General features: G+C 46.8%; 1 protein-coding gene across 1 annotated transcript in view; it reads right to left on the bottom strand.

Moving 5' to 3' along the window:
• ITGA11 (integrin subunit alpha 11) overlaps positions 1–15,297 on the bottom strand; it is a 92,930-nt gene extending 77,633 nt beyond the window's left edge. The window contains exons 1-2 of the mRNA XM_028705830.2: positions 15,110–15,297; positions 2,363–2,474 (exon numbers count right to left, since the gene is read on the bottom strand). Of these exons, the coding sequence (XP_028561663.2) occupies positions 2,363–2,474; positions 15,110–15,161 (164 nt within the window). The 5' untranslated portion in view covers positions 15,162–15,297. The remainder of the gene's footprint in view (positions 1–2,362; positions 2,475–15,109) is intronic.
• Positions 15,298–15,588: the final 291 nt, after the last annotated feature.

Raw genomic sequence — 15,588 nt, forward strand, 5'->3', positions numbered from 1 at the left:
ACACCACCTCAAAGAGAAGGTTTGGCACTGGGAATCCATTCACATGTTCAGCTGCCATGGAGCACACACAAGGAGTTGGGGGACCTGCCATTATATGTTCCTTCTTTCCAATATGCCTTGGTGCAACCGGTAACCTCCAAGGCCCCTAAAACAAAACCTTATTTGATGAACAAGGCCGGTCCTACCATTAGGCAAAGTGAGGCAGAGGCCTCAGACAGAAGATGCTGAAGGGTGGCAATGAGGTGTTGGAGGACAGTGCTACATGTCCTGCCCTCAGCCAGATTGTTGCCATAGCTGAGTAGAAGAACATGTATTGAACAATGCAGAAGGTCCCGGCTTTAATCCATGCATTCCCTGGGGAAGAAACCCTGGAGAGCTGCTGTAAGTCAGTGTAGGCAATGGACCAATGGGTCCCAGTTGGTACAAGGCAACTTCTGATGCTCCTGGTCTCCACTTTGGCCTCTCATTCTCCATCTTCAGACTCTGACCAGATCCAGACACAAAGGGCTATACCACCAGCCTATTGTTCCTCCACCTACCCACATTGTTTACCACTTAGACTGATGAATTGTTCTGTGGAACTCAAAAGCCAGCACATTATTTTGTGACATTTTGGTTTGCCTAAGAAATGGATTGCCCCAAGGTAGATGTTCTTATAGGCTAGAACAGTTACCTTTGCTTTTTTCTTTCTTTTTTAATCACACACAGACTGAATTTCTCACTGAGAACTGGTGAAGCATCTAATAAACATAATGAGATTGGAAGGAAAGAGTGGTGGGGAAAGCAAGTATATGCTGAAGACATTTGGGGGGAACTCCCGTTGTGTACATCTGATCCTCACAAGCAAAACAATGCCCTCACTGACCACAATGCTACCCTGATAGTCTGAAGGGCAGCCTGGAAAGATGCTCAGATCTGCATCACTGGTCAAAGTCGCAAAACAGGCAGCTGCACAAAGACCTATCCAGTACAATGATCTTTCCCCCTCTTTGCTTCCCAATGTTCAGTCTGTGCTCTAAAGGCCTCAGACCAGGAACAGGGGACCCTTTGTCCTGTGCTGTTCCCAGTGGCGTAGCGTGGGTTGTCAGTACCCGGGGCAAGGCAAGTAATTTGCGCCCCCTAACCCGTGGATTTGCGCCCCCTAACCCGTGGATTTGCCCTAACCCCAGATGTTGCGCCCGGTGCGGCCGGCCCCCCCTGCACCCCCCACGCTACGCCACTGGCTGTTCCACCCTTCCTTGAAAAGGAAGCCCTGGTTTTGCTGTTCATGAACTGAACTAGCTTCTTCCCTTTTAATCTTTAGTTAAAGCCATACATGATTCCATCTGGACAAACAACACTTAGCATTGATATTGCAGGTGTTCACTACACCTACCTCAAGGACTACCTCTTCCTATATGAACCTACCCGGTCCCTGAGATCATCTTCTGAGGTCCTCCTATGTGTGTCTCCTCCTCAAGAGGTCTGGAGGGTGGTAACATGAGAACGGGCCTTGTCTGCAGTGGCTCCCCATCTGTGGAATGCTCTCCCCTGGGAGGTTTGCCTGGCACCTTCATTGTACACCATTAGACGCCAGGCAAAAACATTCCTCTTTAACCAGGCCTTCCATTTTAATCCAACACCCTTTTAGAATATGGCTTGGGGGGGGGGCGTTTATTGGGTTACTGCTTTGGGTTTGATTTTATATGTTGTGGTCTTGTAGTGAAATGCCCTGAGACCGCCAGGTATAGGGTGGTGTGTAAGTTGAATTAACAACAACAAATACAATGCCTACATTCACCTTGGTTTCCTGCTATGTGAGCGAACTTTTCTGGGTTCAGGCAAAATGCCAAGCTCATGTGGTCTCTTCTCCCCTCCTGCATGTCCAGCAAGATGATTTCTGCAAGGTTTTGTTTCTCTTTCAAAGAATTCCGGCTTTAACATTACATATAAACCAGGAGTCGTGGCGTACAAGAAACCATGGTTAGTTAGGAAGCCAGCTTCATAACCTAGAGTTTGAAGTTCACTCGCTTAGCAACTAACCATCATTTATTGTTCAACACATCGCCTGAGTTGCATGTAGCACTAAGCCAAGACTCCTTGAAAGCAAAATTGGAAATCCTTCCCCCACCTGCAAGGGAGGAAAAGAGTTAGGAGGGTGCATGATCCTGACACTTTGCTGGGGCTCATGGAGGTTTTTCATGGTAGGGTCTCACCATGGTTTCATGGTATGTGTGAGCAGGTAAAAAGGAAATGCAATTTACCAGCATTTGATTAAGGACAGTATTAGAGACATAATAAAAGACAAATGCCTTGCCAAAAGCATAGGAAGAAACATCACAGCATAAGCATCCAGTTTAGGCACAATGTGGTATTCATTTACCATTTCTTCCCATTGATTTCATGCTGTTGAACCGTATAGCCAAAATATGCTTCTTTAGAGCCTGGAATAATTCGTGGCCTCTTCGTGTCAATGTTGAAGGCATCGCAGAATCCTGAGACAAACAAATATGAACAGAATTAAGTTGTGCAGCAAAGGGAACACAATGCCCGTTTTACATTCACAAAATAAATAAAATGATTTTTTTTTTAAGGCTGCAAGTGTGAATTTAATACTCCTCTCCCTGAATTGCAATTTTAAAATTCATTGTTTTTTAAAAACTGGAAGTTAAGTTTTTATGCTGGAAAATGTCAATGTAATAATTAGGGCTGAAATGCTTCATTGTTTCATCAGTTACATCAATTAAGGGTGCAATGCAGTATAAACAGAAGCGGGTTCCAAAGGAACTGGAGAGACCTTGCTTTTCTTTCTCAGTGCCTGGACTTGGAGCAGGAATCAAGTCTTTATCTAGGCCAAGCCACTTAGCAAGAGGATTATGTAGGGGAAGAGACAAGGACTACCTGGCTGTGTTTATCTTCTGAATGGAGTTTCTGCCATTTCTCCCTTTCTGCACATATCGTATTTCTGGACAGTGGTGATAAATAAAAGAATAACTCTTGCAGTTTGGAACAGAAGGACCGTGATCATATTTTTGGCCTAAGTTTCTCGCTATAAATCCAGGGTGGAATTTTCATGTGACAGAAGATAAAGTTCTTTTTCATTTCATCAACAAAATTTATTATTTTTTTCCTGCACAGAGCAGAGCCTGGATTGTCTTCTGAGAATCTCAAAAATCTGGTGTTTACCTCTTACCATTATTATGTCGATGAGACAATATTAACATTATTTAATGATAAGGGTGCTTGGTTTCTGAATGGGAAGAATGTTGAGTTGGCAAGGAGGGAGGCCTTTTGACATGTGATTGGCCCTCCTTGATCCACACAGCAACAGCTAGCATCTATTTCAATGTGTCAAAATAGAGAGCTTACATCAGATTTATTTTATATACATATAGATTTAAAATACTTCTATCCTGATGTCACAAGTCCCTGCATCCCACACCCCTTGCAGCTTAAAGCAGCTGCTCTTTCCTTCCTTCAGGATCACAAGCTTCCCTCCTCCCGCTTTTGTGGTCCCTCTGTCTCCCCATCAAACTATCATGGGCAAAGAAAACAGATGACCCAGCACACCACTCCCTGGCCCAGAGTTCTTTTCTCCTTCCTCAAGAGGCAGCCCTGCCTTCTTCAGTTTTCTCTTTCCCCTTTCCATGATTCCCTTTTATAAGTAGTTGGGGGTGGGGGGCAGAATAGAAACTCTGGAAGCTTTCAGCCTCTCATGAGACCCACTCAGGGCTTGTGTGAAGACTGTTGGGGTTTTTTGCTTTTTATTTTGCAGGTATCTTCTGCAAAAGGAGGTGCTGAGGAAGGTGACCAAGATGACCAAGGGTATGGAAACCAAGCCTTATGAGGAATGGTTGAAGGAGTTGGGTATATTTAGTCCGGAGAAGAGAAGACTGAGAGGGGATACAATAGCCATCTTCAAAAATCCAAAGGGCTGTCCCACGGAAGATGGAGCCAGCTTGGTTTTTTGTACTGCTCCAGAGAGTAGTACCTAAACCAATGGACTCAACTGACAAGAAAGGAGATTCTGACTTAACATTAGGAAGAGCTTTCTGATTGTAAGAGCTGCTCAACAGTGGAATTGACAACCTCAGAAGCAGGTGGACTTTCCTTCATTGGAGGGTTTCCAGCAGAGGTTTGGTGGGCATCTGTGAGGGTTTTATTTGTTATTCCTGTATTTAATGGGGTTTGACTAGATGATACTTGGTCCCTTCCAACTCTACAGTTCTCTGATTCTATGTTACTGATACAGTGATTTTGCATTAGTGATGGGTTTATACTGGACCATCCACACACCATTCTGCTTTATTAGTTGTCTGGCGATGCTTCCCCAAAGTTACCACACTACCATCTGGAGGGGGGGGTGTTCTTGCACTACTGTGCAACAATACAAAAATTGCAAACCCAAAATAGTTGTGCTATAAAAAGTGACAGAATTTCAGCAGGAGGCTACAGAACACATGCCAGATGGAAATGTGGCAGCGTGTTCACTCCAAAACATTTGCGGCATACGCAGTATTGAAAATGGGGGAGTGTATAACTCCCCTGATAACATCATGAGCACAAATCATCATGAATGCACAATCAAAAGAATTAAAACAGCCTCTAGCTGTGCTGGTTGGGACTGATAGGACTTGTAAACCAAAATATATCGAGGTCACCCAGTTGGTGAAGGCTGTTCCACAATACACACTGTGTGGCAACTCTTTTTGTTAAGAAAAATGCAGCCTCAGAGGGTACTAAAAGTGGAAAGCAGATGGAGGAAAAGGTCTTCTTAACCCTCATGTTGTTTTTCTGCTGAAAACGCCCCCTAGCTGCCTTCACCTCCCCACACCACACCCCGTGGGAAAGACCAGTGTCATTGTGCCCTAAGGTTGCACAAGTTTCTTGCTCAAATTTATTTGAACAACCATAATAGTTATGTGCCACTACTGAATAGTCAAAGTGCCTCAGACATAGCTCAGTAATCATTACAAGAATGCTTTAAAATAGTCAAGTATCATCATCAGCATCATCACACATGCTTCAAAACTTCTTGGAGCTGAAGCCCTGATGAAGTTTGACCTGCTTGACTCACATAGGAATACAGAAAGATGACTAATGCCAGGCCAGACAATTGGTCAAATACAAATACAAATACCTTTATTGGCATTACGAGTTAAAACATTTCAAAACACTAGGATAAATTTAGAAGGGACAGGAGTGAGGTTGTCAAGATCACAAGGTGCTCGATTGTTCTGCTTCACCCTCAGACAATTGGTCCATCAAGCTCAGTGCTTTCTACACTGATTGGCAGCAGCTCCCCAGTGCTTCAGGCAAGGGACATTCCCAGCTCCCAGGTCCCCACGGAGATGCCATCAGGGATTTGAACTTGGGACCATCTGCATGCAAAGCAGATGTTCTGTCACTGAGCTCTGCCCTTTGACTCACACTGCTCCCCACGCCACCATTCCAGCTTTTGTATTGTTGGGGGCTTGGGGGGGGGGAGGTCAGTCGGAATGATGCCCTGCACCCCTTCCAATTGTTGAGATCAGGAACTCACTGTGGGTTAGAATTTAATAGAGGATTCTATTGCTGAACTAGTAAGACAAGTTTGCCCTGAGCTGGCCACTTAAGTGTCCTCATCAGCATCCCAAAAGAATGAGCTAGGTTGCAAGAGCTACAGCTAAGGGATGGTGCCCTCCAGGCTAAAGGGTGGGCATTTCTTCCACTCCCTCACCTAGTTGCTAGGTAGGAGAACAAGAGTCAGAGAGTTGTGTGTGAGCTGAGCTGAAAGCAGGAGACAGAGAGGCATGCTTGCTTTGTGCTGGATCCAAAGCTGTGACAAACAGAGAAGCAAGATCTGTTGGGTGTTAATGCTGTGAGCCTCTCCATCCTATGCTCAGGTTGTAAAAAAGGTAAAGGTAAAGGGACCCCTGACCATTAGGTCCAGTCGCGGATGACTCTGGGGTGCGGCGCTCATCTCGCTTTATTGGCCAAGGGAGCCGGCGTACAGCTTCCGGGTCATGTGGCCAGCATGACTAAGCTGCTTCTGGCGAACCAGAGCAGTGCACGGAAACGCCATTTACCTTCCCGCCGGAGCGGTACCTATTTATCTACTTGCACTTTGACGTGCTTTCAAACTGCTAGGTTGGCAGGAGCAGGGACCAAGCAATGGGAGCTCACCCCGTCATGGGGATTCAAACCGCTGACCTTCTGATCAGCAAGTCCTAGGCTCTGTGGTTTAACTCACAGTGCCACCCGCGTCCCAATGTGCTCAGGTTGTATATATATATGTAAATAAAATCATATATCCTAAAGACACCACAGTCTCCACTAACCTTCACATTCCAAGGAATCTGAACATGGGCAAGCGTCTGTGACCCATGGATTATCTCATCGCTCAGAGATTGGGGTGACATATAACAGTATGATTTAGGAGAAACCAGAAATATTGCCCTTTCTTCTTCTCCACCCCCCCCCGAATGATCTTTAAGCAGCCAGCAAAGAATGAAGAGATTCAAAAGAATGTTTGTTGCCATATCTAATTGCTGTCTTATAATATAGTGGAAATATAAGAGAGACCAAGGCAACGTCTGGTCTTTGTCAAAACAGAAAGGACTTGGCCCAGAGAAGAGAAGGGATGAAACTTGAGTTGAATTCACAGCCATCATTTGGACATGAGGACTGATGGGTGTTTTTCCTCACTCGGACTTTCGGAAAACCCTCATAGCATATTTTGGCTGGGGATACCTGGCAATAAGGCAAGGAAACCACCCTCTTTCTTGCAAGGTGACCCTCCTACCCTCTCCAGGTGGCCAGTTGCCTCTCCCTTCCAGAAGAAGGGCTATAGCTCAATGGGAGAGCACCTGATTTGCACGCAGAAGGTCACAGGTTCAATCTCCAGCAGCATCTTCAGGGAAAGATTTGCTGCCCGATACCCTGGTGAGCCACTGTCAATCTATGCAGGCAATACTGAGCTAGATTGGACCAACAGTCCATGCAAAGCAGCTTCTGAGCACCTAGGATTAACCTTTCCTTCAAGTACTGATTTTGGAGTATTTATGGAGAGTCGCAAGGGGCAATAGAGAGGGGGAACCCCCAGGCCTGCACTTCATCAGAGCACATAAGAATGCAAGCTGAATCAGGCCAAAGGGCGCCCGTCTAGTCCGGTTGGCCAGTGGCCAACCAGATATCCCAATGGGAAGCCCACAAAACACGGCACGGGTGCAACAGCACTCTCTGCCCTTGCAAATTCCAGCAGCAAGTATTCCAGAGTTATACTGCCTGCAGCTCCGAAGGCAGTACAAAACCACTGAGGTTAGTAGCCATGGATAGATCTACTCCCTCCATGATTTTTGCTTTTGCAAACCATCCAGTTCACGTTTTGTATAGCTGTCCAACACTCATGTGGTTCTTCCTTGGGAAGGTTCTCAATTTCTGGTTCTCCATCCAGAGCGACTTTTGTTAAAACCATTAAATGTGCCGGTGTGCAAATTCTTCATGCCAAAGAGACAAATGCTTTTGCTTTTAAAAGAGTGGGGGGGGGGGTGTGACAAGGAGGACGGCTTTGAATTGTCCACATGACAATGGCTATGCTTTATCTTTGGCCATGAGAGAACTTATAACCCACACCAGGAATCAGGGCTGGTTCCAGGGTTTGGGGGCGGGGCTTCTGACAACACCTTCTGGGTGCACTCCCTCTCCCTTCCAAAGTGATGGTGAGAAGGATCAACACCTCCTCTGCCTGCTCACACCTTTACTCCCTTCCTCTGGATGACAGGAGGATGGTTCCAACAAACCAAGGCATCATCCTGCCTTCAAGGGAAAGGCCAAATGTGCGAAGGGAGTCAGTCTGACCTACTTAGAATGTCAGACTAGCAACTGGGAGACACCAGAGTTCGAATCCCACATGCAGCCATGAAGAAGCTCACTGCATGACCTTGGGCCAGTTGCTGCCTCTCAGCCCAGCCTACTGCACAGGGTTGTTGTGTAGATCAATTCAGGAGGGGAAGAACCATGTATGCCACCTTGAGCTCCTTGTAAGAAGGAGTGTTTGCTGGTGGCCAGTTGATATATCCCAGAAGGGCTGGGCACCTGGAGGTGAGGCAAAGCAAGCTCAGGGCAGGCATCAAGGAGCAAATGGCAAGGAGCCATCCCTAAGACTGAGGTTTTATAGGGCCAGGTGGAATCCTATTGGCCCTTTGTGTCACCTGACTGCTGATAAGCTGGCTGCTGCAGTGCTGATGGTGGCACTCAAATACAGCCGAGAATAGACCGGCGCCCTCTCCTGGCAAGCTGCCGCAATGCAGCCAGAATCCCCACTTCTTTTGGCACTCAATGGGGTGCCTGGTCCTCCAGTGGTAGAAATTATCTCCCATGAATGCAGAAGGTCCCAGTTTCAATCCCCACGAGCATCTCCAGGTAGGGCTGGGAAAGATTCCCTGATTGAAACCCCAGAGCTGCTGCCGGTCAGTGTAGACAATACTGGGCTAGATGGACCAATGGGTCTGACTCAGCATAAGGCAGCTTCCTGTGTTTCACTCTCCAGAATGAATCACACATTTACAGGAATCTTAAGGATGTACATTCACCCCAAACAGGCCATTCAGACTTGAAATTTATGGCTTGCGATCATCAGGATTTCAACCCACTCACTTCCATATGTGAATCTAAAAATACTGAGTAACTCTGGGTTGCTCTGCCCACCTCTCTCTGTTCCCATTTTTTAAGAGCTCCCTTTTTCTTTTCTTTTTTTCCTTGTTAAATTCTGGACGGTTCTGTGGGGAGTGCCTAGAATTAACAGAGTGAGCAAGTATGCTTATGAAAAAGAGGACGTTTCCTTCCTAGCATCTACGTAATGGTTGGAACTTAAGTATTTATTAACAAGTCACTATAGCAACTCCTTTAAGAAGAGGAGATCTATCCCGCTACTGAGGAACCACATAAATTGTAGAAAGTGACATGCACAATTATGGACAATGAATTCGTACATCAGCAGTTTTAAAAGTTCAAATTGGGCCGAGCAAGCCAGTGGAAATTCTGTAGGGATTAATTTATGCTGACATATTGGTCTGATTTGTTTATAATAAACGTCAATGTCTAGCCCTGAATTGGGGTTGTTTCTGAACAGTCTTGGAATAGTAAAGCTAATATGTGTGACTACTGGGGATCTAAAGGTTGTTGTTGTGGTTGTTGTTGTTATTAAGTTTTATTTTAACATACATGGTAAATATCATTAATCAGATAGGAAGTACATTAAATATTATCACCAGAAGAAAACTCTTTAGAAAAGAGAGAAATATTAAATACTGACATTAATTCAAATGGTTAAATTAGCCTGCCTAAATATAATAAAGGTCAATCTTACGAGTAATGAGGTTGCAATATTAGGGTCTCAGTAGTGATGTATGGAAGTGAGAGCTGGACCATAAAGAAGGCTGATCGCCGAAGAATTGATGCTTTTGAATTATGGTGCTGGAGGAGACTCTTGAGAGTCCCATGGACTGCAAGATCAAACGTATCCATTCTGAAAGAAATCAGCCCTGAGTGCTCACTGGAAGGACAGATCGTGAAGCTGAGGCTCCAATACTTTGGCCACCTCATAAGAAGAGAAGACTCCCTGGAAAAGACCCTGATGTTGGGAAAGATTGAGGGCACAAGAAGAAGGGGACGACAGAGGACGAGATGGTTGGACAGTGTTCTTGAAGCTACAAACATGAGTCTGACCAAATTGCGGGAGTCAGTGGAAGACAGGAGTGCCTGGCGTGCTCTGGTCCATGGGGTCACGAAGAGTTGGACACGACTAAACGACTAAACAACAACAATTAGGGTCTCTGGTAGGGTATAACTGGGGCCACAGAATTTTGCAGGTATCTTTCTCTGGGCAGAGATGTAAGTGTGGAACATAGAAAGCTGCCTTCTAGCAGGTCATTGGTCCATATTGCTCAGGATTGTCTACATTGATTGGCTGTGGCTCCAGCCTTACCTGGAGATGCTGGGATTTGAACTTAGGACTAGCTGCATGCAAAAGAGATGCTCTTCTACTGAGCTACCATGTTTCCTTTAACACACATGAACACAAGGAGATGCAGCCAGAATATTGGCCCATCCATTGTCTGCACTGGTTGGCCATTGCCCTGCAGAGTTTCAAAGGGAGCATCCTTCCCAGCCCTGCTTGGAGATCAAACATCTGCTGGAAAAGGCTGGGGCAGAACCACTCGGCGATGGTTGCTCTAGTCTAACTAATGGGACAGAGCTGCAGCACCTATGTAAGGTTCAGCCTGCCTGCTGCTGAAGCAACACCTGAGCCCTGCTCCCAGGCGATATTCATCTTGAGCCCTGCACGGAGCTGTCCAGGGTACCTTTGCCCCGACCTACCTCTACTGAGGTCAGTGCTCACATCAGAACAGCTGGTGGCCTAGCAGGCCATGACAGGAAGCCTCCAGCTGCCCACCATTTTAAATTAAAAACATCTCTGATGCCAGGGCAAGAGTGACAGCCAGCTCATGCTATCAGTTACCTCCTGTGGGATTGTGGGGTCAATAAGAGTAGCAAGAGGGTGGGTTGAGGGGGATTGGCCCACCCCTTCAGTCCTCCAGAATCTTCATTGGCCCCACAACCCCAGAGATGGGGCCTGATTGCTGGTCTCACTGTTTAAATTAAAATGGCCAGTAGTTAGACCATTGGCACAGCTAGCTGGTGCTGCATCTGTGGACAGTGAGACTTTCCCTCATCACCTTGCCTGCCTGGTTAAGACTTATTCATCCAGCTAGTCAACCAGGGAGGAAAAGAGTATTGGTACCACAGTTTAAAAACAAAGGTTTTTTAAAAGCCAGGCTGTGACAGCAGAGAAGCAGAGAAGTGGGACCCCAGAGGGCAAAATGCTCCTCAAAATTGGCACCTGCTCAGAGTATAACTAAAGGACCCAAGAGTATCTTTCATGCCAGTGGTTGCAAATTTTCTGGGGGGCCACTGCCCCCTTGTTTCCAAAAACGCATCCCCTGCCCTATTAAAAAGCACTATTCAGATTCACAGTTTGCATGACCAACTAAGGACGATAATTGCACAATAAAATTCAAAGCAGTAACAATTAACGGCACATTGGAGCCTGGATAGCTCAGCTGGTTACAGCGTGGTGCTGATAATGCCAAGGTTGCAGGTTCAAACCCCATATGAGACAGCTGCATAGTCCTGCATTGCAGGGGGTTGGACTACATTATCCTCAGGGTCCCTTCCAACTCTACAATTCTATGATTTATACTCCATTCTGGTGCTTTCCAGCAACTGGTATTCTGAAGCATTACTGCCTCCAACTACTAGTATACACTGACAACCTTATCTTCCTCTATGAATTTGTCCCATCCTCTTTCAAAGCCATCTAAGTTGGTGGCCATCGCTGCCTTCTGTGGGAGGGAGTTCTGTAGTTTAACTATGCACTGGGTGAAGAAGGACTTCCTTTCGTCTGCGTTGATGCAACAACAGTAGAATCCCCAAAAAACCATCCATCCATCCATTTTTCAGGGCAGTAAAATTGTATGCATGTGGGGTGGGTCCATTGAATTTGCTCTGGAGGGAGGCAAAACTATTAAACAGTTTTGGAATAGCAGGAAAATGATAAATTCTCAAGAAAAATATCTTCCAATACTGAATGAAATTCTGTTGGTAGTTTATACTCGCAGATGCAAGAAGCCATGGGCTAAGAGACAAGGACTACAGGATCCATAGCTTCAGTCACAGGCAGAGAACTTGAGATGGGTGGTGGCGGCGTTTTACAGAATATTCTCTGGGATTCCTGAAATTCTCCAACAGTTTGGAGAGATCCCCCCGAAAGAAAATATTCAAGCATTGCTAAGAGAAACACTTTCCTGAGATATCTCAGCCCAGGCTGGGATGAAGCCTCTCTTACTTCCTCCACATCCCTCCACAAAACCACCTTTTCCATTAAGCCTTTGGCACAACCCCAGAGGTCCCAGGCCTGGCTGCAACCAAGCCTATAACTAAATTAAAGAATGTGGAACTGAAACAGCCACATTGTGTTTCTCTGTATAGCTGTGGCCTTCATTTCCTTCCCTTTCCTCAGTTCTTTCTCCCATGCCAAACTCTGGAGTGTAAGCTCCTGTGGGGCAGGGACCTGACCTCTTGCTCTCTGTAAATCACTGAGCACACTGTTGGCACTATGTAAATAATCAGCAGGAGCAACCTAAGAAGAGCCTGTTGGATCAGGCCAATGACCCATCTTGTCCAGCATCCTATTCTCACAGTGGCCAAACCGCTGGACCAATGGGAAACTCACTAGCAGGACCCGACCACAAGAGCACTCTCTCTGTCTGCAGTTTCCAGCAACTGGTATTCAGAAGCATTGCTGTCTTTGAATGTAGACAGAGCGTAGCCATCATGGCTAATAGCTACCATTGCTGGACTGTAGCCACTGAGCACCACTGTGACAAGAACAATATACATTGCTGGACTATAGCTGCCTTCATCCCTGCTCATTGGCCATGCAGGATGGGGTTGGATGGATTTGGAATCTATACCTGTCCTAAATTAGCATGACATTCTGGAACTATGCCCCCTGGGTGGCCAAAAACTGATATAAGTACAGTGGTACCTCGGGTTAAGTACTTAATTCGTTCCGGAGGTCCATTCTTTACCTGAAACTGTTCTTAACCTGAAGCACCACTTTAGCTAATGGGGCCTCCCGCTGCCGCCACGCTGCCAGAGCATGATTTCTGTTCTCATCCTGAAGCAAAGTTCTTAACCCGAGGTAATATTTCTGGGTTAGCGGAGTCAGTATCCTGAAGCGTATGTAACCTGAAGTGTATGTAACCCGAGGTACCACTGTAACTGCAGGAAGGAAATGTCTCCAGCTAGGAACATTTGGACACAAACTATCCTGGGCAGCAGTGTTGAGTGAGAGCGGAAGCAGAAGGCAGGACCAAAGACCAATTGGGATCAGAAGTCAGAACCAGAAGATATCCCTGGAGTCAAGACCACAACCCAAAACCAGACATAAACCATAGGACAGGCTGACCAAGCTCTTAAGATGGGCACCACTGAGACAGGATGTATACACTCCTTCCTGCCCTAGAGGAACCAATAGCTAGCCTGATGGTCAGAGCCAGACCAAAACCCAGAAGGTTCTTCTCTGAAAAGGCTGCAGTTTGGCACTTCACCACTTGGGGCAGTGGCAACAGCTCCTGACAGGTGGTTCCGATAACAACGGAAGTGTGGAATCGAAAGGGACCACTCCCAGCCTACTGGTAGGACAGTACCCCATGCAGCTGGAGCCAGTCCCAGGCAAATCTCCACCTATCCTTCAGATTCAACCTTTTACTAGGCTTCCGTAAGAATAGAAGGAAAGCTTGTTGGGAAACCCATAAGCAGGTCCTGAGCACATGAGCCTTCCCCGCTCCTGTAGTTGCTGGCAACTGGTATTCAGAAGCACTGCTCCCTCTGAAAGTGAAGGAAGAGCATGGCCATCATGGCTTGTAGCCACTGACAGCCCTTTCCTCTATGAATTTACGTGGGTGGCGATGTGGGTTAAATCACAGAGCCTAGGACTTGCCGATTGGAAGGTCGGTGGTTCGAATCCCCATGATGGGGTGAGCTCCCGTTTTTTGGTCCCTGCTCCTGCCAGCCTAGCAGGCAGAGTGCAAGTAGATAAATAGGTACCGCCCTGGCGGGAAGGTAAACGGCGTTTCCGTGCACTGCTCTGGTTCACCAGATGCGGCTTAGTCATGCTGGCCACATGACGCGGAAGCTGTATGCCGACTCCCTCGGCCAATAAAGCGAGATGAGCACCACAACCCCAGAGTCAGCCATGACTGGACCTAATGGTCAGGGGTCCCTTTATTTTACCTAGGTTGGTGGGCATCACTGCCTCTTGTGGGAACGAATTCCATGGTACTGCAACATTAAAAGCAAGGAGCCAACTTGCAGCCTTACAGCTGGTTCCCTTTAAATGCAGGAGGAAAACACAAAACTTCAACTTTCCTGTCTAGTTAGTATTGTTGCCTGCCGCTGGGGTGTAATGTGCAGGGCAACCTCTCCAAAGAGCACAGCGAGAGTCATGACCGAATCAAGTGCCACCCCTGGAAGGAAAAGGCTAGCCCGTCGCTGCGTGCAGCTGGGTTGCGGCAGGCACAACACAGCAACGTGTCCACGTGGAAAAGCGCAATACCAGCTCTCTCCATCAGCCACACTTCGTCTTGCTGTGGCTGCCTTCGGGTCTTGCCAGTTTTGTTCGATTTGGGAGAAAGGTACATATTTACATTTGAAACATTCCCAGAAATAGTAATGGACTGGAACCCCTCCTAAAGCCCCAGGCTTGTTCCAGAGCCACAGTTCCACTCACAAGCCGGAAAAGTTTCTCTTTTGTTTGAAAATCTCACAGCAGAGCACCCTCCCTCCATCCCCTCCCTTTGCTTCTGAGCTGGAACTGGGCACAGAACGATGTCAAACATAACTGAAGCAAACACGTCTCCCCTTCCATCAGCTCAGCCCCCTCCATACATAAGAGAGTTTTTAAGTTTGCCGGAATGCAGCCAGCAAAAAGGCAAAATTTCACCCTCTCCCTCCTCTGCTGTAACTCAACACGCACGCCAGCAGCCACGCATCAAACCATATGTGGGGGCCAGGCTGCATCTCCTAAAATAAATAAAAGGACTGAGCACCTAAACATAATAACGGGTACCATCAAGTCGTTAACTGGACTGCAAAAGTTTTCAGCAAAGAAAGACTCTCTGAAAGTTGAAAAAGCAAAAGAAAGTTACTTTGTTTTGCTGCTTGTGGGGGAAAAAAAAGCTTAAAAAGGAAGCAGACTGAAGCATTCGAAACTGGGTCTAGGTGCCAAAAGCTTAATGTACTTGAGATGCAAAGAACTTCTCGACTTCCTCCCTCTGAAACTTTGCAAGAATTTATACCCTTTGCATTTTAAAAGTGGAGGAGACACAGACCGCTCCATCATTACATGCTTTGGAGACAAATCTCTCAGTTGCTGCATAAATAATAATGATAATAATGAAAATTTGGCAACTGCGTCTTCTTGCTGACCTAAGCACTTTCTTTCTCCTGAATTGCGTTTCTCACCCGCCACGGTGCACTGCTATGCTCCTGTATGAGATTCAGCACCACACACAGCCTGCCTTACCTGATAGGAGGCCGATAGCCCAGGCTACCACCAGCTCTCTGTAGAAGTCCATGTGGGTGGTGGAAGTTCCTGGTGGTACCCGACCCAAACCATCCGCTTGAGACGCCAAGGCAGTGTGGCAGCTCCACTCTGAGGGGGGAACAGCTTTCTGCTTATCCCACAAGCCGTTCTTTGCTCCCTGACAGAAGCAGCTCTTGAGAAGGAAGTGGGAGGGAATAAATTGTAGGAGGTGCAGGGGGAGAGGAGTGGAGAAAGGACCAGGCGAGAAGCAGATTCCCAACACCCTGGAGGGGCCACCCTGGGAGCTGCCGGGATTTCCCTTGGCTGCAGAGACTTGCAAGAACTTTAGGAGAGAAAAGGAAAGAATCTGAAGCAACTTCACTCAGTGGGGCTTTTGATTGCAACTGCAAACAAAACAGCCTAATTCTGCAGTATCCACAATGCATGCATGCTGTTGAGTTTGAGGGTGTTTGTAAGGG

Source organism: Podarcis muralis, chromosome 14 (genome assembly GCF_964188315.1).
Source record: "Podarcis muralis chromosome 14, rPodMur119.hap1.1, whole genome shotgun sequence".
NCBI lineage: Eukaryota > Metazoa > Chordata > Lepidosauria > Squamata > Lacertidae > Podarcis > Podarcis muralis.